The sequence below is a fragment of the Vanessa atalanta genome, chromosome 16 (genome assembly GCF_905147765.1).
Source record: "Vanessa atalanta chromosome 16, ilVanAtal1.2, whole genome shotgun sequence".
Classification (NCBI taxonomy): domain Eukaryota; kingdom Metazoa; phylum Arthropoda; class Insecta; order Lepidoptera; family Nymphalidae; genus Vanessa; species Vanessa atalanta.
In genome coordinates this window covers 3,556,136-3,580,641 of record NC_061886.1, presented here as the reverse complement: position 1 = coordinate 3,580,641, position 24,506 = coordinate 3,556,136, and the positions used below count along the sequence as shown (strand labels likewise).

Here is a 24,506-nt window from a genome sequence, read left to right as displayed (position 1 = left end):
AATTCAGCTTTGTCAGGTTATTTACATGGCAAGAAATGTTTATTCAAATTCAATTTTTGCACATCATTATATTTATTATATATTGCAACGCTGTTAAAAATAATTCATAAACACAATATGTATAAATATCAATTATTAAGCATAACAACTCCAATGTTGAATTGAACAATGACAAGCTATGACAGTTGGTAACACAACTAGACATTTTGTCAAATTGCCAATATGGCTGAAGCAGCATTAGCACGTCGTGAAGCACGAAGAAGAAAAATATTAGAGAATTCTCATAACAGACTTCAACTTATATCGGGAAAAAATGACAATGAAATTTGTAAAGGTATTTATTCATATTTATTTTGATTATTTTATTTTATATCTTAAATTGCAAACTTTATCACTTTTACAGAATCTTCGATCAAAGCGCCAATACCTGAACCGATCCTTGAGCACTCGATTTTTCAAGAAAGCAGCAGTTCCAACAAGTGTGCTCTTAACAATGGCGTAATAACTACTGGAGATCCATTTGGTTTTGTGTCAACGAATCACGACAATTTTGTAATAGGTGATGGAGATGTCACCATTCCAAGTCATGACATAGCAGCTTTTTTACCCGCGACAACTGAACCAACGCCACAGTCTCCACCGTTAATGGAAAAATTAGTTAGCTACAAATACGACGTAGTGCTAATATCCTTATTAATTCAATTGTTTTATAGTTTTTCGTTAGTAACATTTGATAATACATACTTCTTTCTTCCCATAGTTTTATATGTCACAACAAAATTAATATGGTTCCCAAAGCAACAAAGTTCTAATTTTGCCAATGCCCTTTTACTTTTAAATGGTATGTCAGCCAGTAGAGTACAGAGAATTATGTCAGTCACACAATGGATAAGTGCATTCTCTCAGGATGTGTGTGTATATTTATTCACAATTATATGTGTACAGTCCCTTTGTGAGAGTGTGAGAAGCAACATGTAGGATTTAATTTTAACTGTTTAACTACAAATTCAGGACGACTGAACAGTTCTATTTAAGCAAGCTAAGGTTACTGGGAATGTATCATAGTTTGATTGCTTGTGCCTTTATATGTAAGTGAGATGTTGTGACAAGTGTGCGTTTTAGTCACATATTGCCATTATAGTTTTAAATTTGTAAGTTTGTACATAGTGAAATAGAAAATTTTTGTATAATCAAATAGTAGTTATATTTTGTGCACTTGGTATTTTCGGGGATGTGTAATTTGTATTTTTTTTTTTCATTTATTTGTTCTGATATTATGTCAATAAGTACTGTGATGATATCATGTTTTTCTATGGGGAATATTCATTCTATGATAAAAATATTAGTAATATTACATTTTCCACTACTTGCATTTAATATGGAATATATTTGTCTATTTTTGTATTTTTTCTATACTTATGATGACATTCATGTAAATTTTTAAGCATCTCATCCTGTTTTTTAATGGAAATTGTGTAAAAAAATCTTTAAATAAACTTGTAAAATTAATACATTAATGATAATAGTTAAATAATGATTATGGTCTTTTTAGTTTTATCATATAATTTGTATATGTATAAATTTTATTAGCATTCTTGTAATACATTTCTTCCAAGTTTTATTGTAAATGTTAATATATAAATGACAGCTGTTATACTGCATTTAAAGGACACTTAAAACTGAATGTGTATCATGGCAGTTTGTGACTGAAAACAGAATTTGTAATCTTCAATTGGCAATATTTATAACTTATGGCTTATTTGCTCAACATAACTTATTCTAGGCACTTGTTATGTATATTGCATGTATGATATGACATTTATAACGTTATGGGTTCTTGCAGAAATTTATAATCAAAGTACAACAGACACTTAAGCTGGCATCAAACCAAAGACTTAGAAAGTTAATGAATAATTCACATATAATAGTTATTTATGTATTCTATTATTTTATTCATGTATATTTGCTTTGTCATGCTTTTATTTTTAATGCTGATGCAGTTTATTTCTTTAATACAAATAATACCAGCTTAATGCCTGTTGTTGTAAATAGACAATGAAATATAAATAAAATATTTATTTTAATTATATTTTGTAACAAACTTTTGAAATAAAAAATTGCTCTAACAATGTTTTTCTTGCATTTCATTCCGTTCCCCGTAAGTTTGCTGTAAAAGAATTTTAAATATTAATAAAAATATGCTTTTATATTTACTATTAATGTGAATATGAAAAAAAAAAATCAATAGCATGGTTGAAAAAACATTTTGCAAGTTATCAAAAATAGTATATTGTCAGTTGAGCATTTAAAATAATTAATCATACTAAATTCAGTTCGCGGAGTTAATTATTATTTCATATAAAGATAAATTTGATTCATAAGTACAGCATCAATTGTTTAATAATGTGGTAAAACTTGAGCCATTAGAAAAATATTCTATTGCGTCTGCGCCAACATCGATCACTCCAACGAAACAGCTTACTTGACTATAATTTCCTAACATTAAACAGAAATTACAAAATTCCCTATACCGCAAAATGTATACGCTACTTGGGATTGTCAATTATATTTTAATTAATTAAAAAAAATATACGGTATTTAATTAACAAAACTACTCACCGATAACTTGAAACTACTTCCGTAGATTTAGAATTCAAAGCGTTATTGAAAAGCCAGTCTAGAATTGAAATTAATAAATTTGCAGTGACATTGTGCATATAACACGCAAAGTAGGCGAACTTTTACTTTAATAAATCTCATATTTTCAATAATGGTAGTGTACTAATTCACAGTTAAAAATGATTTAGCAATTTAATCTGAAATTACTGTTAAACTCATTATTGTCAATATTATCTATTTTTAAGCCATTTCATAGTTCGTAGTTCTAGGATTTAATTTTTACTGCTTTACAATAATGAATAATAAGTGAGTGCTAATAAGGTAACAAAATCAAAACAAAAGAAAATAAATGCATAAATCTTTATGAAGTTTTATATTATTTTTAATAAATGAATTTATACATTGCAAATTCTTTAAGTAAATGATGTTGACACTACTGCAAACTAAATGTAACTAAATTCTAAAATTTAAAAAAGCTTTTAATACTAGTCATGATCGTCTTACTCTTTATCTCTTCAGTTTTTGAGGTATTCTCTGATTGATTTAAACTATTTTTAACAGTTTTCTTATCACCCGTGCTCTGATGTCCTTTTTCTAATGTTGTTGTATTGCTTTTTTCTTCTGAATTATCAGATTTCAGAGGAACATTATGAAGTGTGGATAAAGGTTTTATTGTACCATCAGTATTTGGTACACTAGATATATTTTCTTTATCACTAGATTTTGTTTGTAAAGAATTAACTGATACATCAGAGCACCCGAGTTCCTATTGTGTATCTTTAGCAGATTTCGTTTTCTTCTGCCGGGTAGGTTTCTGCCTAATAAGGTCCGAACGACCTAATGATAACATTTTCAATTCCCATGCTTCTAAATCTTTCCTGCAAATAAAACAAATGTTAATGTAAAAATAGTTTTTATTTCTAGTATATATGTAGTATATTATCTGTTGGGTATTTTCAAAGGTCATTTTTTTACATTATTGTACAAATTTTAATTTGCTCCATCTTTCTCTAATTAATTTCTTAGTTAAGTGATTAATGTGTTTATGTGATTATGAAAGTTGATCTATAACAAATACATAGTTTGACATTATGATGCAAATAGCTATGAACATGAAAGCTATCAAACCTTCAAAGCAAGAAACTATCAAAATATCAACATGCAATGGATTGTATGGTAGGGGCTGAGCTAAATGACAAACTAAATATGATCATATTAGAACCAAAACCGAAAATAAAGTTAGTAAAAAACAAAATGAAAAGTAACCAGCTTAAGACGTGGACAGGATACCTAATCTGGTTTAGCACAGAAAAAGGGAGCACTGGATGGTAATGAACTGGTATCCTATGTATGTCTATGTATGTCTGGTATAAGAGACAGTAAACGCAAAAGATTATCCCAGTTACAAGGACTGGACATTAAATTTCCCTATTTTCTGTTAATAAAGGTTATTTTACTTTTATTTGTTTAGTATTTACTTACTTATACTTTATCATAAGACTTTGAGCTTGTTTTTCGAAAGCCACTCTTTCACTCTCAGGTAATTTTAACCAGGCTGTTCTCAACTTTTCTTGGTATTCTTTCATATCACTACCCTTGAATGTATCATGTCTTGATTGGGCAAATAGGAAGTAGGAAGACATTGGTTTCTTTGGCCGGCCCATTTCTTTATATTCCTAAAAAAAACATCAGAACACATTATTTTAACTTACAACTATAGTTTACAATGTAGAATATAATTAATAGTTTTTGTTTTATACTAGGGATGTTATGGATATGTAATTTAGGAAATAGATATGTAAGTAGAGTTATACCAGTTTCAGATATAACTACGGATATAAATTTACTAAGGATTATCCAATTATTTCGATTAGTTTCAACTATGGATATGAGATTATTTAGCAATTAGACTAGGGTATAGGTAGATAGATCATAGAAAAAAACAAATAGCTACTCTATGCAAAACTAAAATTATAATTAACATATTTTTTTATCAATTATGGTTACGGATATCAATAGAATAAAATAAATAAAATCATTGATAAATTTAAATGGGTAAAGATTTATATATTAGAGTTATATATTAGATTTATGTATTAAAGAGTTATGTATAACAACACTAGGTATAGTGGCTATATAAATCTTAGTCATAGATTGAATGTTTAAGCCTAGGTAAGAACTGTTGAGTTTCCATGTGCCTTATTAGTAGTTATAATTCATCTAATGATTGCCAGGTAAACAATTATCATGTGTCTTCCCCAATATTTCAAAGAAAAAACAGTAGATATATATGATACATATATACATTTAAAGGCATTTAAATAATAACAATCAATATATTACTTACAGCTTTGAGCTTTCTTTTTTCTTTAGCAGCAGCCATTTCATCTTTGACTCTCTTGATATCCTCTTTTTGCTGATCAGTGAGTGAAGATTCATAGATATCTTTGATCTTTTTGTAATCCTCCAGATCTTTTTCATATTCTTTTACCATTTGTGACTTTGTCTATAAAAGGTATTATGTTGCTATAAATTTTAGGTTACAATGTAATAAGAAATGTTAAATGGATTTCAAATATTGGACTATGAACTAGGTGCAAATGTGATACAGACAATTTTATAAAAAACCTCATATATTTGTTATTTAATTGTTATCTTGATGAACGAAATTTTTTGATGTTTTATAGACATATTTTATACAGCATATAAAATAATTAAATTAAATACCTCATTGTCTAACTGTTGCCAATGTTTAGAACTCCAGGCTATGGCTTCTTTGGAGCTAATGCCAGGGTTCTTGGCGAGAAGAGCAGGTCGCATCTGCGTCATGAACTTAAAGAAAGGAGTTAGAGGTCTCTTTGGCTTCTCAATACCTAACTTCGCTTCAGCTGACTTTTTCGTATAATTACATATTTGGGTTTGATTAATCCAGTTTGTTCTGTAATATTAAGTTATATTTTTATTGTCTTTTATTTATTTTTCGCAAATAATAACGCGTATATCTATTGTTAAGCAACTCTTAATAAATTATTAAATATAATGCTCTATGGGCACTATTATAGTAGCAAACAATTAAAACGTTACCTAAACTCGTTATCATTTGAAGTGCACTTTTGAAACATAAATAAACATAAATTGGCGTCATAACCTCAATCTTACCTTCCAAGTATTACATTCTTATAGCTGCCTGTTATGAAGTTACTCAAACGACATAAATTACTAAATGGAGACATTATTAAATATGATGTGGTAATTTCATTAAAATATATTCGTTTCTCAGGTTATAAAAATTACCGTAAATAAAATGTCACATGAGTCAGAGATTGGAATGACATATTATAACTAGGGAGGTGGGAGAAAGGAAATTTGAATTTTGATAGATACAATAAAGCCAATTAATCTGCCACAGACATAATTGTTATGTAATGAAAGTGAAATAATTTGAATCCTTATTTTATTATTTTTGGATCCTTACAATATATACGCACGCCGGTTATATTTTTTTTTTAAATAAAAGTAGATAATGTTGGAACTTCAACCGTAATATTTGAGATTACGATAATATTATCAGAAAATATTAAATAAATATTTTCAGACAATGTTATATATTCTTGTATTGATAATCTGATCTCTAAATCATTATTGTTTTGCTTTTGATAATACGTGTGAATTAAGATGTTCTGACTAGTCGATAAGGCCTACTATTCGGCCACTTTCTTAATCGGGGCCGTCTATCTGGCTTCTTACTTTATAATTCTTAAAAAAAAAAAACTTTATACATTTTATTGGGAATTTCTGTATAATGTACTATAAGAAAAACCATTTATAAAAATTAAATACTTTATTAAATCTAAAACAATTACTTTAACGTACCTATATGATTTATTACCACTTTTAATCAGTGACAAAACAAAAATATCTTTAATAATTTCTTTACTCCCTTTTTTAAAAGGTAAATTGTCGATGTAAATAGAATAACTTCTAAAACGGCAACATACAAAGCTTCGTCTTCGTATATTGCCGGCCTCGCTCTCTTTAATCGGAACTTGTGGGACAATAAAGGTACAAATAGTGATACGCGACATATACCAGGATACCTAGAACTTGCCGTTGACCTATCACCTTGAATATTTTCTATTTTTCTTGATGTACATTTTTTATGTTATATGTGACACACGGGCAGGAGGCTCACTTGATGGAAAGTGAACAACTACCACCGCCAATGGACATCTGCAACACCGGGGTGCTTGCAGAAGCGTTGCCGGCCTTTAAAACATGTTTGGTAGCATTATTAAAAATCCGGTGTGTTACTATTTTTGTATTGTCTTCATCGATTGGGGTGTTATATTTAGTTAGGTCTTTGTGCAAGTCCGTCTTGGTAGGCAACACCCACTTATCATACATAGATTTTACCGCCAAATAGTAATAATTAGTGTTGTCGTTTTTCAGTTTACAGAGTGAGCCAGAGTAACCCCAAGGTTAGTTTCCAAGATTGGTGGCGCATTGGCTAGTTAGAGGATTGTTAATATTACTAATGTCAATTTGATAGTTATGTCGAATTACAATCAGGTGTGTCATTTGCCACCCGGTCAGTATATTTGCAATTAAATAAAGGCAACTTATTGCCCATTTAGATATAGTATTTTAGCATATATTATTGAGCTAAGTATTGCCCTCTCGGTTATATTAATATTTAAATATATTTAAAAAAAAATTAGGTTAGTACTTATTTACTTTTAAATCTTTCTTAACTCGTAATTTGATATAGTTTGAATCGAGGTTAAAGCACAGATAACCAAAAAATTTAGATAGTAGGTACCTGGCTCTAATAATATAATTTCGATTTTCGTTTTTAACATATCCAACATGGTATAAGAAATAAAATTCTTTTTATTATTAAACTTTTATTATGTATATACAAAATCCTTAATATACTGTTAGTTTTTTTATATTTACAGTTTTCAGTATACCAATTACTAAACATATATACATTATCACTACCATAAAAAATTAGGCTAATCACTATCTTTATTTATATGCTTTTATTTACAAACAAAAATAAAAATAATTTCTTGTTTTTTTTTCTACAATAACTCAGTTCACTATATTACTTAGAATTTAACAACACTTAATATAAAATTGAACATACATACATACATTCTTAAAGTAATTACAGCAGTCGTAAAATAAAAATCACTCCAGACTAATCATAGATTAATACGAATATTTGTCACTGTCAAACAATACAGTTGATTTATAAAACTAAAAAGAGGTACGACAAGGATTAGAATCAATTAGATTTTATGATTGCTCGAATAATAATTATTATTACTACAGACCTCTAACGAAAATTATATGTTTAATCGTGTACAAAAAATGAAGCATCTTAAGGCACATCGTTTATTTCACTAGCTTCCATGTAAAATCATTTCCATTATTTATTTGTTGTTTTACTTATTCGCAAAAATTATTACACGTATTTTCTTGTTTTATTTAAGTCGTTATTACACTATTAAGTAAATATTGTTAAAATGCGAGGTGGATGTAATTATATACAATCTTGCAATCTATATTTACTGAACTTATATACTTCAAACAATATACATAATTATGTACAAGTCTCTATTTATTTTATACCGTACTCAGCTTACAAATATTTTTTAAATAGATTTTTATTACTACAAATGGCACCATTTTTTCAAAAAACACAATTTACGTTCACTAGCATAATAAATGCACAACATAGGTGGTTATAAAGTCTTATTTTTACATATAGCAATCTTTATTAATCATAGAATAGTTTCGCCGGCCGAGTAGTGATAATGCCGAGGTTTCCGATATGATTGTTGCTGTGGCGGTCTGTAAGTGGCATATTTTTGTGGGTGTCGAGTTAATGTGTGAGGATGTGTAGCATAACAATGCAATGTTAAAGGCGTAGGAGGTGGACCCGATGGACATTTCGCCAAGACTGGCTTTCTTGGTCCTGTCATTCTTCTCCACAGCGCTTTCAATCGCGGCGTTGCTATCCATACTGCCACCATAACTCCTAATATTTGCGTTGCAAATATACGGAATAGGAACACCCAGAATGCTGGCTGCGGCTGTGTTGATGGCTCCGTTGAAGGCACTGGAGCAGCTAACCAGTCTTCCCTTAGAATGTACTCATATACCCACGTTGCGAGTATGCAAGCTGATGGCACTGCGTATAGAGCGGCAAACGCTCCCAATCTTAGCAGGCTTTGATCAGGATGAGGTTGGGGAGGCGCGTTTAAAAGCGTCGCTGGAGCCGGCAAAGGGACCGGGCGACGAAGCACAGCCCGCAGACCAGACGCGAGGAAAACGGTGCCCAACAGCAAACATATTGCTTCAGGGACGATGACCAACGCCAGTAATGACTTACTCGACTGGTTCCCCACGAAGCAGGTTCCTGAAATGATTGAAGCAATCTTATATATTTTGTTTAAGTTGTACATTTAACGGATACGGACTCGTTCTCCCGAAAAGAATAACATTCCAATTTCCAATAAAGCAGCACTCAAAGCGAACACCTACACAAACAGACGGCGAGAAAAAAGGCTGCATTAATAAGGCAGTGGTTAAAAAGGGCCGATTTAAAATTGAAATACGAGCGTGCGAGGAGGAAAGGTGTCGTATTTAACGGCTCGAATAATGGCCGCGCATTTCTTTCGTTCGCTATAATGGAAGGGGAAATAATAAAAATAAAAGAACAATACCCTGGGTATGATTGAAACTGCAATATGCCTGAGAATCGGTCTGTATAGTGCCAAACTTGGTCGGGACTGGATTTACGAGGGATAAAAATAAAATGTATGACGATTTTATTGTTATAACTAACTCTAAAAGATCACATGACAAAAATGCCTAAGCCCTAATCCTCTTATCGGTCATTTTAAGTTGCCAGCCTAAAACTTTAATCTTGAAATAATTTTATAAGACTTCTTTGTGGATTATTTCGTTTTGCCGCTTTACTTAATTTTGTAATAAATTATTGTTTACACTAACTTTAAAAGAAAAAGTGCGGTATTAAAAGACTTACACGTGTTTATCTTACTGTTTTAAGTTTCAAAAATTTACTTAGCGGCAGTATGCCGCTACTTACAGTTACTTTTATCTAAAGTCGGCCTTTTTATTTCTATTTTTATATTTACGTTTTGCGGTATTAATTCCGAGTTTTTAGAATATTATCAGAGCGGTATTCTTCAAATAGCCGTGTGTCCGTTAAATGAAGGATTTAATACTCCCGAGCTTATGTGATAAGGGGTTTTGTTTGATAATATGATACAAATAAACCGCTTTGTTTTTTTATATAATAAGGAATTACCATTCGATTATAAAATTATTATTACATCGTAAGGTATCGTTTTTTTTAAATATGTATGTGAATAATTAAAATAAAAAAATAAAAGTGCTCTGCCAATATACAAACTAACTAGGAACTTATTACTTATTGAATCTTTAACGTGTGACTTAAATCTGACGATCTAGTCCATATTTCCATTTAATCGCACGCAGCTAAGTCAGCGTCTCATTGAAAACACACGTAAACCACAATGGCGCGGTAGTTCCACATAATACTGAACGCATGAATGCGTGCTCCCGTGTACTCGTACAAGATTTAATCGCTTTGAAAACGCCGCCGATCGAACAATTAAAGGAGCACAATAGTCAAAATCGCAAAGATTGATTGTGATATTCCGTATGTATTAGAATAGTATTGATTCGGTATGCTAACTAGCGAAACCATTCATGCTTTTTTTTAATCGTTTTATATTTGTCTAGTATGTTAAAATACCTGTTATTTTCATATAATTACGCTTAGGGTTTTTATGTTACAATAGTAGTAGTGGTACAAGTGTATTACGAATGAAATGACCGATGCTCGGTTCAAATACAATATCCATTTACTAAAATAACATATGCACAAAAATCATTCGTAAAACTGATCTTTATCAATAAATAGAGCCGAGGTAGTCCACTGGCTAAAACTAGTGTCCAATTACACTAAAATTTTGAGAAATGTGTGTCCACAAACCAGCATCGGAGCACTGTGATTGAATAAGTTTGAACCTTCTCTTAGGGACTTTGCTCACCAATGGAATAGGTTGTTACATTATTATATTACTTAAATGAATGATTCAATGTTTTGGAAGGCAATGGTTACTAAGACACGGGCTTTTCTAGTTTAAGGAGTTTTACAAATTCATATTAAGAAATATATATCTCACCTGTCAATTCATCAGCGTCAACATCTCTTGTAACGAGCACAGCCGCTGCCAACGCAGCAGGGACTCCCCAGGCGGCTAATTGCAGGAGTGAAGAGTGACGATCGTTTCTGGCTCCAGGAGTGCTAGGAGGACGCAATACACTTGCCCGCCATGCTCCCGTTACAACCACCCACCTAAAATAAAACGAAATAAGTTTATTAGGTAACTATTAAAAAAATATTACATGTGTAATGTATTTACAATTAAGAAGTATATTACCATGTATAATTTTCTTATTAGAGAAGATCAATGATAAAGTTGAGACAAACATTACTATCGCGTTAGTCATTTACTTTATTTTGTTTTAATCTGTTAATCACATTATAACCGTTTCAAATAAAACGTTAAAAAATGTATGGAACTAAAGATTTATTTAAAATATTATATTTGTGGTTTGATTATATTTTAATGGACGTTCTATCGTTAAAATGACGATATATTAAAGTAACAAAAACAGAAATTAGTTCGCATCATTATGTGCCAAAGTGCCATATTATGTTAGTTTTATGTAAATATACATATATCCAAGTTCCAAGAATGGAAACTATGAATTTCTAAATACCTTAAATACTTATGACGTTAATTAAAATAGAAGATTCTCAGAACTGTTTTAAATATATTATTAATTTATTTAAACATTTTTAAGGTAAGGAATTCGAGACATTATGATTAAATTAAATTGTTGATACGAATGGCTGAATAAAAAACTCAGCTGTTGTTGGCAGGTGGCGTGTTAACTCCTTGAGAGAACTATCATACCATATGAGGAAACTTAAATATAACTATTGTTGAAATTCTTTAACAGCGCACATGCGTTAATGAGGTACTATGGGGTACTATGGAATTATATTTTATCGAAGCCCATTTCGTAGAGAATGAAATTATTAGGTCAAACATAGTTAAGGTAACACGTTAAGGCGAGAATAGTTTTGTTTTTTTTTTCTAAAAGATAAATAGGTATACTGTAACGTTTACATAATTATAATGTAATTTTGCGCAAGATGCACTACGCAGTTTGACAACTGGTTGGCACAATTGTCACTATAACGTGCTCTTGCATGGCACTTGCTGCCATCGGTTCGATCCTCGCATACGATTTTTTGTAAGTCTTATTGTTTATGTTGTAGAATGGATGTTATACGAATCATATTAAAATATTCGGATGACATCTGATTAAAAATGTAATTTAGAAAATAGTTGTATTTTAATTTAGACAAACAGATAAACGTTAAAAACCTAAAAGAGATGTTTCCGGTATTGGTATTGGTAAGTCTATTTCATATAGCAGTCATTATCGATAGGTATTTCTATTCAATGTTTAATTTTTTTTTCAATTTATCAACCAAACAGACACAGAGTAGAATTGTCCAAATAGGTAAATTAAAAGTAAAATAACTTACTACAATTTCTTTTATATATAAACATGTATAAGTATATACATGTAAAAATTACGAAGACTGATAATTTTATTTCAATCAATAAAAATATCAAATTAGTTAACGTTGAACTATATCCGTACCCTATATTGTATACTTTAAAAAAAAAAGTTTAAAATAATTATTTATTTTTGACGTAAATTTTAGACTACAAAAGGCAGATAACGTTTTAAGTTTACATGTTTAATTTTGAACTACTAAAATGATGTGCAACATAAGAACCCTTACTAAATACCATTAAAACGTATGACAGGTAAATCCTCCCCGGGAAACAAGTAAAGTGTCGCTTTGTTTTTAACTATAAATACCATCGTAAGATGAGCCGAGGTATGTGAGTAACTCTGCATTTAAGGGAATGTCTGGAGGATTCTTTAAGGTACTCTTAGGTTGGCCGAAGTTCTCCGCAGTGGCGTGTCACTGGCACTTGAGCAAACAACGGTCTCTATTTGTACAGAACCAAAAGCGGCGATAGTCTAAACAGTGGTGTTTGCTCGGTCGCTCGCATGTTTGATCCGGCCTCCGTCCAACACATGTCGGCTAACATTTTACTAATATTTGTATGAGTTGCATTGTTGTAATTAGGTAAGCGTTGTACGAAGTTTTGGTCTTTGAAATTTTAATTATGCACAAGTAATTATTAAGTTTGTCGAATTGAGTGGGAATTAATTTGAATATGGAAATAAGCACAATATATTCAATGCATAAATGGTTTGATTGACCTTTACATTTTTAAATTATTAATATCGTTGAGATGTCCTTTATTTTTAGAAGACGCTTTTGTAAATAAACACTTATTGCGTTCGAAAATTATTTAAAACCACCTTTACCATTCTTAAGTATTTTTTGTAAAAATATAAATAAATTTGAATTGTATACAGGTTTTTTATAGATATAAATTAAATTGCAAGTTTAATAGGATATTTTAAAATAATATAAGTAGTAGTTATAATTGTTAAGTTTACTTTTCCACATTCGACCTGTTTTTGTCTTCCAAACACTTTTTTATTAATATTTTTTTATTCTTATTATTTCGAATACAGTATAAAATACTATATCATATTGTGAAATTATATGAAAATGCAAATGTTATTACGATCGAGGCGTGAATGGTCTGCCGCTTTTAAGATTTTATTTTTTCGTTTTTATGTGGCGTCATGTCGCGCTTCGAGTGGCCATTAACTGATAATATTATCTCGAGGGAAACGATTCCTTTCACGCTATTAAATTTGTAATACCAAATCCATATGTAATTTTTTGGATATAGTTCTCAACAAAAATATTTTATCGTGGACTTTTTAATTTAAAATAAAAACATTACATTCAACACTATATTTTTTAACAGTCACTTCTATTCCGTGTCTGTGCACATAGACTATACTAAAATATTAAAATGTATATTGCAGTTTCAAAGAACTTATTACATCTGTATTCGAAATTTAAACAAATTAAAATAAAAATTTACGCTTTTTCATACTGGCAGTTTACCAGGCCACACACGCTGCTAACATTCATATTCTTATTTCGAATCTGTCGGGCATCGTAAACGTCTACATGACATACGTTGTTCGGCCTCGGCTTCGTTTCACTTCTTGAACTTAGTTCCATTTTACAGTTCACATAATTTACGGACTATTCATGGCACTGCATTTAATCGCAAATAATATACCTACAACTGATAAATAAACTAAATTATATAAGTTGATGCGTTTATTAATTTATCGTATTTAAATGGATTTTAATTATAATTGTTTAAAAAAAAACTTATAAGAAAATTAATTTCTATTAACTCGTATAATATTTGTAAAATATGTAAGAGACATATTATATGGTTATTTTATTTTATGAACGAAACCCGTCACTATAAAAGTTGTACTTCCTTTAACCAGCTAATGAGCTATAGTTAGAACTGGTTCTCTTCTAAGCTATACGCTACAATTCGCAGTAGTGCAATCGATCAATATTTATTAGTTCAAGGAATATTGCAGACTGGCAATTAAATACATTTACAGAAACGCAGTGAAAAACTAATTAAAGGAAGGAGAAATATTGGAGTTGAATACTTTGTCTTTTGCCGCGAATAATTTCGCTTAATATAATCTGTGTTTTGTCGAGAATGTACTTTACATTATTGTACATTACATTACAGTAACAATTTAGACAACGTTTGTTTTCATAATTTACAAAATATTGCGATCGATTTTTTAAAAACGAGTTCTAAATAAACTCATTTATATTCCTTCCTTTGTCCATCAATCATCGTAAAAAAGTTAATCGAATATACATTTTTCCAAGTAAATACGACCGACGTTATAGAACGGCTAACGCAAAAAAAATGTTTGAAAGACTAAGACAGGTCTAATATGATTGGTTAATATAGTGCGTTCAACTTAACTGCATCCATATTCAGTCACCTGCTGTGAACGCGTTTGCCATTTCGGGAGACTTTAAAGGTGTGTATTTATATTTACATTGAAGATAAATGCTTTAGACAGATATCAATATTTATAAGTATGGATATACCTATAGGGTGCGATTTTTTTATACAAATTCCTTCACTTCATAAGAATTTCATTCTATTTGTATTGATACCACGTGCACTACAGCGAATGTCAGCATGTTAAAAGTTTAGTCTAACATCCAGTTTACATTAATATCATACACGGGTCCCTGTCAAAGCGGCGTGTAACAGAAATAGTGCATCCTGTTTCGATGCGGCGCAGACGCGCGTCGGGGACGTATACGAATTGAACGGATAATCGATTTTACGAGCTCCCGAAATAAACTGGGTCCCTCCTCATGCATCATCAGCGGACGCCGCAGCCAAATTTATTTCGAGTTCGTTATAAACTTGGTAAGTCATAACAACGTCAAGGAACTAGGAGTTACGATGAGATATAAAATGCGAAAAATAAAAACCAATCACAAATCATCATCATTATTTATATACAGTTTTAGAAGCGGCTATTTTTAAGTGGCTCGTTTGGTTTTAAAATGATTATTAGTGATTTGAATTCTTCATTTTTATCTCAGCTTACGAGGACTTAGGACTGAATAACTCAAACTTTGCCTTTTAAAGGTTCAACTGTGGACCTTTCTGAACGGTAGCGTCATCTTTACTAGGTAACTTTAACACGTTCGTGTGTAATTTTATTTATTTCAGGCTACGTTTATTAATCTATAATATTTAACAACATTTTTGTTACAATTCTTTATTTACGCACAATAATATAATCTACAAAAAATATATAAAAATCAGAAAGGAAAAGGGAAATACTGTTATTTGAGTAACACTTAAAGAAATAGATTAAATATACAATATTAATATACTTAATATTTAAATATCTGGAGCTCAAAAATCTTTCGTATCCAGCACACATAAATAACATTATGGAAATAGTAGAATGGCATCTCGTTTAAAGTAATAAATAAGCCTGTTCAACTAAATAGTGCAGTGGGTGTTAGCTTTTATTATTACGAGCGCCTTAACGATTCTTCTTTATGTGGCTTCGCCTGCATCTCTCCACATTTTTAATACATTCCTTTCAAAATCCCTATAGGTACATAAATATTATTGGAGATCAGACACAGGCTACTATAATAACAGAATATTTATCTTCTTATTTCGTTGTAATGGAAACGAACATCAACCAACCTAAGATAAGTCTCAGCGTTTTAGGTGCACAGAGTTTAATGTTAATTCTTTATTTATTCAAAAAAAAAAATGTTAAGTTTTATTGTAAGTTAAATTTTTAAATAAATATTAACTCACTCTTACTATACGTATGAATTAATTTATGAATGTACTTCCGGTACATTCATAAATTTATTTTATAATATGTCCAATTTATTATGTAGACGATATCCATTAAAGCGAAATTGCTTAGCCAAATTAATAAACATTTTTCATTATAAAATGAACTATGCAATTTTTATAAGATAAAAAACTGATCTCCTATTTCAAAGAGTAATTAATAAATAATGAGATCTTGGTCTATGTTGGAATATGTTGTGGTGACATTGACAAGTGGTACAAAACATAATCAATAAAATTTAAAATCTATTATATAATCTTAGTTCATATCTTTATTACAGTGCAAAGTCCAAACAAATTGCTTTAGACGTTTATAAATGGCCACAAACTTAGGATAGAGTTTCAGTCACAATTAATTTATGTAATTTATTATTTGAATTGCTTTTTAGATTACTATTACTCGTGAGACTTGATCGTGTCGGGTAAACATTTCCCGTTGAATTTCAGGTTTTAAACCGGTAATTATGTGATACTAGTTATAAATCAATATGTGCCTAATAGTGATTATATATTTTCATATACGTAGGGAATACTAACAGCAGATTCTTGAAGAATGAATGTCTAGTATCATCACTTTTCACATGACAATTTCAAAATCATAAATAATGTCGTAACTACCTTTTACAAAGGAGAGATGATTTTACGCACAGAATAGTCTTATACCATCTCTAAATTACTAGTCTCTTACTAACCAATATCTCTAAGTTGCGTACTTTCAAGTACGACACAATAAGAAATATGACAGAGTTTAATAATATGAATAAAATGGTACTGATTTAATATTTCTAAGTACGACAATTTCGGGTTGCTACATTATAATAATAAGAATTTATTTAGAACTAGTGACCCGCCTGGCTTCGCATGGGTGCAATGCTGATACTAATATACTACAGATTGTCTTACAACGTTCAGTTTTTCAGTCTAGTCTAGTCCAAGTAGGTTAAATTGGAGTTGTTCTGGAAATTCGTCAATTCTGAATCTAGTAATATGGAAATCGATATTTAGGCATACGTTTAAGAGTTAAAGACAGATGCTAAAGGTTTTTTTGGAAATTCATCATCTAATACTTAAGGAAAAAGTTTGTATGAAAGTTCGTCATATTTAAAAATTATATTGAAATCGTTATTTTTACTCATAGATATATTATTATATATCTATGAGTAAAAGGTTTACCGAAAATTCATCTTGAATAAAGGTTAAATAGGCAATGAAAATTGTCATGGAGGTACGTATTTTTTAAAAGAGATACTTACCTTGAAGTCTATTATGGTATTATAAGATATCTGATTGAATCAAACGCAGTTTCAAAATATATATTTACATAATAGTGCTTACACTAAGTTAACGAGCCTTTAGCTTGTTGCATTCAAATACATATATTTACATTTCTTTTCATGTCCATCACTGCCGCTGATTGAGAACAATGTCGCCATGAATGATAAGTAGAACATTAACAGATAAAAACATTATTTTCAGTAATCCACTTTAATAAGATTATTGAGTGTTTATACAATTACAATAAAACTTATTATATAAAATGTAATCTTTGTTAAATTCTCAAAGTTCTCGCAAACTTTGAGGTTATGACCAAACAACAATTGTTCAATTGTTACAGATTAAAATGAAACATAAGATTTTAATAGCAATATTGAGAAGATGTACAAGACACGAGAGTGTGTCGAGATAGCAAAGATAAACAAAGACGGAAAACATGTCAAGCAATTACCATAACAAGATTTTGTTTTTTGTTGGGCCCGAACAGTCGATTGGAACTAAGGAGCACTAAGAACTCGACTTATTTATGACGATTACATGGAAGTGGGTGCTTGAGGTTCAAAATCGTTTTAGGATAGAAAAGCAATGCTTATAGGTGTTCGTAAGCTTTCTTAGTACGATTTAGTGCCGAATAAAAATGCCGTTTCATTATCGAAATATTACGAAAATAAAGTGGACAAAATTTTTAATAAATAAAGTAACTTATTCATAGCATTTTTTTTTTTATTACTTGTAAATCATGCTCTGGTACGATGTATAATGGTTTTGAATTAGTCAATTTTAATCAAATTTAAATAAAAATAGTAATATCTTATAAAAACTATATACTTTTAATGACATTATATTATACAATCCTTTTGAAAACAAAAGTAAATGTCGTCTAAAAATGAAAAAGAAAGCCACTTTTTAAATATATAAATATATATATATAATCTGCGGTCTTCTTAAGCCTTCACGGTTGCGTCGTTTCGTGGATCGTGATTTCCAATCGATGTCATGATTGTTAAGAGTATAGGCGCTCGTCTAGTTATTTCGGAGCTCGGCTCTTCACCGTTTTATAATAGGTGATTACTGTTTGACGGATTGACGCGCCGCACCGGTCTTATATTGCTCAAGTTTATTACACACTTAAATATTTTTGTTATGTAGTTTGTCGATTCGGTTCTTGTTTTGGGAGTCATTCTTTTTAAATTCTTCATACGATTACAAACTATGTATTTTTTTATGAATATATTTACAATTGATTTATATTGGCACGCACATGAGTATCTAGTTAAATAACAAATCGAATATATAACTAGGCAATTCGATTAAACTAATTCAGGCAATCTCAGACACCGGTCCCTTATCAAGAAGTCAAGCTCTTTTTTCTACAACGATTCCAAAACTCTTTCGACCGAATAATTTAAACTCGAGCTTAATTAGTAATGCGAAACAAAACGTTATCAAAATACGTGTAAATCGAATTACGCGTAACAAATAAAAGTCGATACTAATATGGTATCTAGAATCGATTGGTAACGAGTCGATGGCGAGTCGTTTTCTAGAGAAAAACCACTTTTTTCACTGGTCTTATTTTTGTTCCACAGGAGCATTGCCTCCATTATAAACAAGTACAATTCCCATGGATTCGGTGCCATATTTTGGGACAAGCTGTTGCTTATGGAATATATAATAATAATAATCATCGAGCTATCAAAATGATTACGAGCAGAACTAAATGGTGTATTTGTAGTAAATATTTCGTATTCACAAAATAAATAATTATAACTCTGTTTATAAAAATAATAAGAAAAAAATGGGATTATATACGTAATAAAATGCATATATAAATTTACTACATATCCCATTTCCTAGACTATACAAAAACTTAATCGGAATAAAATAAAAGTTTTTTTTCTTTATAATTATGTAAATGACAATTTAACTAAACGTTTTTAAATATTTTTTATAATCTCTGGATTGCGGTGCAGATTTCTTTTAATTATCCGGAGGACCGTGACGGAATGGTGTCTATACGCGAGAGGGATAGAGGCATTATTGTGAGAGAGATAACAATATATGTTTGTCGTAGGTGTGAACGGGACACGCGCGATACATACCTGCACAGCCTACTGAGTGCTTCTCAAACTTTAAAATATTTTTAGTAATATTTATAATTTTGTGTTCTTTCAAAACTTGCTCAAAATAATTAATTAGTCATAAAGAATGTATACTGATATATATATGTATATATATATATATATATCTATTAAATATTTATATATTTATTTTCTTTATTAATTTGTCATAAATCAATAAAAAAACGATAAAACTAAAAAGCTTAAAAGACTTAAAATTAGTCAAGGACCGAATAAATGGCTAACCTCACCCATTTAAATAGTAAGAATTCTCTGTGTATTTTTCTAAATCTTACATAAAATTGATTTTTAAACAATTTATATAAGATTATGAATATGGCCGATTTTAAAGTTTGTTATAATGGTTTACTAGAAACTTAATACCGCGACAATTGGCTGGCAATGTGAACAATCAAGAAAAGTACTCGACATCAGCTGTCTTGAAGTTTTTACCGCTATTCTTCAAGGACTTATTAAAATGTAAGAAAATGGTACTCTGCATTTTTTACACGAAATATAATTATATTATTTAATAATTATTCGTTGTAACAATGACAGTACATTTAATAAATATACAAATAGTTACATTAATAGATAAAGATCACTTAGCGTGTAAATAAAGTCGTATTCGGTAAAACCCATATTTCGGTTCATCACTATTTATGATTACGGTTTGAGAAGCTTTAAAAGGCTCGTGCTTTTCCTTCATTTCTCGTTAAGAGCTTATAACGAGCCGACCTTGCTCTAACAACTGAAAAGAGATAGATACTCAAAGTGCTATCTGTATGACAGAGAGGGAACACCACGCGGTCAACAATAAGCCCGCTAACAAGACGGATTCACTGAAAAGAAAACATCCTAAGCGCCTCGATTATTCTTTGAATTATAGAACGTAACAGATTTGTAGAGAGTGTTATTTTCCGTAAACAAACATTCGGTTGTTATTTAACAACTGCTAACACGCGGCTAACAAGAATGACTCAAATATTAGGTTGCTATTATAATATGAGCCTTTATACGAAGATATTGAGTATAAATTAGAGTGAAGAAATAAGTATTCAGTTCTCTCTTTGGTCTCCGAAATTTATTCAAATTAGATTTTCTGCTGCGGAATCTTTAATGCCGAGAAACGAGTTGAAAGCGTATTCCTTAGGGGTGTTTTACTGTTACATTGAGACCAAAGCGTGAAGGCATCGAACAAATTTGTAGAAATATATAAAAGTTTATTTTTTCTTTTTAAGTATTAAATCATTCAATAAGATATCATACGTAATAAAAATATAAGATAATAATTATAACTGGCAACCCTAATTCGATCAACGTAGTTAAACTATATTTGGAATTCTTCACCTTAAACAAAGAGGAAGCTTTTGATCATTAGTTACACCTTATGATAATAGTTAGTATGTAACTACGTTACGGTGCTATGAATTTAATATAAAATAGAAGCCTAAATAATTTCCATTGGATATGAAACCGTAGTCGTGAAAATGTTCTAAAGAAGCTACACTTGCCACACATTTTGCGTACAATAAAATTAAGATAAAAATTGCACACAGAAAAAGCGAATACATTTTAAAAAAACGGTTAAATGATTATTACAATAAGACTGCACATTACATTAATTGAATGTCGCTAAAAAAGACCACAGAGCAATAAAATTGAATTTGAATTGTAAAAATAATTACACTCTGTTTTTCTTAGTTTCTTTAATACCAATGCTAATGTTGAAATGTTCTGAGTACAAAACATTAACAAGAACGTATTTAAATACTTTTTGTAATTCAAAATTGCTGTAATAATAATAATATACAGGGGTTTTTAATGGACTGTATATTTGTAGCAACTTTATCCAAATATCTATTTCTGCCGCATATTCCAAGCTGAAAAAAAGGAAGATTACCAAACAGCTCAGCTATATTGACTAAGCTTATACTAAACTACTGACTATATCCACTTTAATTTTACTACCAACATCCGCTAACAGTTTCGTCGAATATTATAGATTTTATTTAAGATACCGCGCCAATTCGAAGTCTTTGTGTTTATTGGCTTTTGTGGATGGAATAGGGTACACCTAGTACAATTATACCTTCGTCTAAAATTGACTGCATGCTTGTATGAAGGGGAATGACCAAATTGTATTAAAACTCAAGGAGGTAATTATTTTATCATTTCTTCTGTTTAGTGTAAATCCATTTGTCAATGTTTCTTGCACAAAATATGCTATAACTTTGAAATAGGAATTGTCTTGAAGTTTTATTGCAATTCATATGGAACGCAGTCATAAAAATTAAAAATGTAATCAGAAAGCACCGCACGCATTATAAATAAATAATATCGAAATAGATTGTTGTATGAGGACTGTTTTAACTTTTTAATTAATCCGGTTTCGATTTTGATCGTGGAGGGGCCCGCCGTCATGATTGAATAGAATATCAATGCATGTAAAAAATCTTAAATATTCGGTACACTACATTCAAGCCAAACAATTGGCAGAATTTATGTACTTAGTTATTTTAATCAATATAATTTTCTTTGTTATTTTTAATAATACTTATACGAAGAATAATAGTTATTATTATTTTTCTTGTTATAATAAAAAATGTACTATTTTAAGACAAAAACGTGTAAAAGACATCAACGCGCCGACATCGCTATTATCATATTTCAAAAGGCAAAAATATCAATAACATATCAATTAACACAAAAACCTTAAATTAAAAAAATACCAAAGATAAACCTTACTAGTGTAAATAAAGTTATATATTATATAAAAAAAAATACATTTATCTTTAAAATCAAACGATATTAAATACTGTTCTATTTATTTTAATTAAAATTTAACATTTTTAGTTTGTGAAATATACAAATAAATAAAACATAATAAATAAAACATAGAAAAGTTAATGTAATCGATTTTTTATACGCACGAAAGGTCTATCGTAAAAAACCTTTGGACCATATGTCATTTCATATATTATTCCCATAGTTTAAATTAAAGTCGAATCCCGCTGAGTTTGTTTTACGAGGGCCCATGTCTGGTATACCTTTATCGGGATTATTTATCAGGTGATTAAAGTTTCTACGCCCATCTGCAAGAACACCGGCGCGGGCGCAGCGAGACGTCACTTTTAATTTGAAAACAGAAAACTAACGTGCCCCCAATTTACGTTAGAATAAAGGACAATATATACGTTTGAAATAAAATTGTACAATTTTCGATTATAATAATTATATTATACTGAATAATAAAACAAAATGTAAGTATCAATAAAGTGATTATTAAAATATATAATTGCCGGTTATAAAAAAGGCATCAGCCTTTATAATACTTGTACCTATATCAAGGATGACGTCGGCGATCAAAATACACAATATAAAGATCATTTATAAATTTATTATTGTTTTCACTGATACGTAAAACGTAAAAGAGGTGCATTTTTAACCCAATAATTGATATTAGGATTACCGGAACAACACTTGCACAAAGCCCATTTTTCGTCTGCTGCTGGGTAGGTACCAGCCACTCATCCTATATTCTACCGTCCAGTAGCATTTCTTAAAATTGTTGTTTTCCGGTTTAAAGGGTGAGAGAGCCAGCGTAAGTACAGGCACGAGGAACGGAACATCTTAGTTTCCAAAGTTGGTGGCGCAATGGTTAATATTATGTCTTATGGTGCCATTCTTAATGGGCTATACTGACCACTTCAGGTGGCCCATAAGTTTTTGCCCAGCAGTGGGACACACCCAGATTATTCATTACTAAAAACTTGTACTGTTAATATTATATAAAAACATTCATTACATGTTTTAAAGGTAGTCTTTTTATGTTTGGTGATTATACAACAATTTATTTAGTTAATTCAGATACAAATTGCCAAAGAACCTTATTTGTATGCTTTTTATTTTTTATCAGTAACAATTATCCGGTGATTAAATGACCACTGTCAGTTTGAAATAATATTGGGTAAAAGGATTCGTCTTTTCGCTCTACTCTTTATATATTGCATACGTCCTTTTGTATATGCAACATCGTTCGTTTCAACTTTTGTTACCGCGACTTCGGCTGTTTCGAATATATATCGGTTTCTTTTAAATCCGTTGGGGTTCGTTGATTTTTCCAGGTTAAGTAAGTTATGTTTATTCTCTGAACAACAATTCCTTTTCGGTCTGAGTTGAGGAGGCCACAGCAGGAGATTGAATAAAGAAGTAATAAAGTTTTTGGTAACTCTTTAATATACTCTCTTTTCAAATAATTGCATATATTTTTGCCTAACCATTAACAAGTCGTTGAGTAAATACTTATGTAAGACCTAAATGAAATATCAACATTAAAAAAAAACACCTATTCTTTTTTTAAATATGTATAAATTTATTTTTTAAAAAATAATTACTAAGAAATCTTAAGAAGTTATTACTAGTAAGATACTTTATACTCTTAAATTAATATTTTATTTCTTTTTTTCTTTTAAGTTGTGGTTATAAGTTGGAAGATCATATGTCTAATTGGATTATGGTACAACTTGACAATATTAGTGATACAATAAACAAGGCTCTGTTTTGAAACTCGTATGCAACGAGACGTCACAGCACGCCTCGCCGTCAATCACGTCACATCTCACCACACCACGCCTCGTTACAAGTTAGAAAACGATACCAGAAAAAATTATGGACGCTAAAACTACGCTTGATAGATATGATTGATATCGTACCAAAATACCAAAGCGATTGTGTGTTGGAGTGATTGTCTAGTATATACATAAATGGTTAGTTTTATATCTTAACTAGTTTTCCAATATATATAATCCTTGATTAATTGAACGTCTGTAACGTCGTAGTCGAACGTCCGTAGTATGTAAACTTTGATAGTTAAACGTCTATGGAATTATTTACACTTCTATATTCTGATCAAACTGTGTATTATAGTATAATGCTATCATTATTAGGCATGTTCAAT

At 30.3% G+C, this 24,506-nt stretch overlaps 3 protein-coding genes across 5 annotated transcripts in view; 1 reads left to right on the top strand and 2 right to left on the bottom strand.

Moving 5' to 3' along the window:
* The first annotated feature begins 170 nt into the window (after nucleotides 1–170).
* On the top strand, nucleotides 171–2,133 carry LOC125069923. 2 transcript variants are annotated; one of them, XM_047679542.1, is made up of 2 exons: nucleotides 171–334; nucleotides 419–2,133. In XM_047679542.1, the coding sequence occupies exons 1-2, from the start codon at nucleotides 223–225 to the stop codon at nucleotides 976–978; spliced, it is 672 nt and encodes a 223-aa protein (XP_047535498.1). In that variant the 5' UTR covers nucleotides 171–222; the 3' UTR covers nucleotides 979–2,133. The 2 variants fall into 2 exon arrangements, with proteins under 2 accessions (XP_047535498.1, XP_047535496.1); XM_047679540.1 differs by having other exon boundaries at nucleotides 173–334; nucleotides 404–2,133.
* A 15-nt stretch (nucleotides 2,134–2,148) lies between these two features.
* Nucleotides 2,149–5,968, bottom strand: LOC125069922 (transcription factor A, mitochondrial). 2 transcript variants are annotated; one of them, XR_007119865.1, is made up of 6 exons: nucleotides 5,779–5,968; nucleotides 5,347–5,557; nucleotides 4,967–5,125; nucleotides 4,102–4,295; nucleotides 3,124–3,497; nucleotides 2,149–2,167 (listed from the first exon to the last, which is right to left on the bottom strand). XR_007119865.1 is itself a non-coding variant. In XM_047679539.1 (5 exons), exons 1-5 carry the CDS (start codon nucleotides 5,850–5,852, stop codon nucleotides 3,386–3,388), a joined length of 750 nt encoding a protein of 249 aa, XP_047535495.1. In that variant the 5' UTR covers nucleotides 5,853–5,968; the 3' UTR covers nucleotides 2,968–3,385. The 2 variants fall into 2 exon arrangements, 1 of the variants encoding a protein (XP_047535495.1); XM_047679539.1 differs by lacking the exon at nucleotides 2,149–2,167 and having other exon boundaries at nucleotides 2,968–3,497.
* A 1,782-nt stretch (nucleotides 5,969–7,750) lies between these two features.
* Nucleotides 7,751–24,506, bottom strand: part of LOC125069874 (frizzled-4) — a 32,464-nt gene continuing 15,708 nt past the window's right edge. Inside the window, exons 2-3 of the mRNA XM_047679475.1 lie at nucleotides 10,866–11,038; nucleotides 7,751–9,046 (exon numbers count right to left, since the gene is read on the bottom strand). Coding sequence (XP_047535431.1) covers nucleotides 8,409–9,046; nucleotides 10,866–11,038 — 811 coding nt within the window. The 3' untranslated portion in view covers nucleotides 7,751–8,408. The remainder of the gene's footprint in view (nucleotides 9,047–10,865; nucleotides 11,039–24,506) is intronic.

Excerpts from the sequence above, each read along its gene's own strand:
- LOC125069923 (XM_047679540.1), top strand. The coding sequence starts at position 223 with ATGGCTGAAGCAGCATTAGCACGTCGTGAAGCACGAAGAAGAAAAATA. Across the intron at positions 335-403 it reads TGACAATGAAATTTGTAAAG|AATCTTCGATCAAAGCGCCA; the intron begins GTATTTATTCAT and ends TCACTTTTACAG.
- LOC125069922 (XM_047679539.1), bottom strand. The coding sequence starts at position 5,852 with ATGTCTCCATTTAGTAATTTATGTCGTTTGAGTAACTTCATAACAGGC. Across the intron at positions 5,558-5,778 it reads AAGAATGTAATACTTGGAAG|AACAAACTGGATTAATCAAA; the intron begins GTAAGATTGAGG and ends TTAATATTACAG. Across the intron at positions 4,296-4,966 it reads AAAAAAGAAAGCTCAAAGCT|GAATATAAAGAAATGGGCCG; the intron begins GTAAGTAATATA and ends TGTTTTTTTTAG.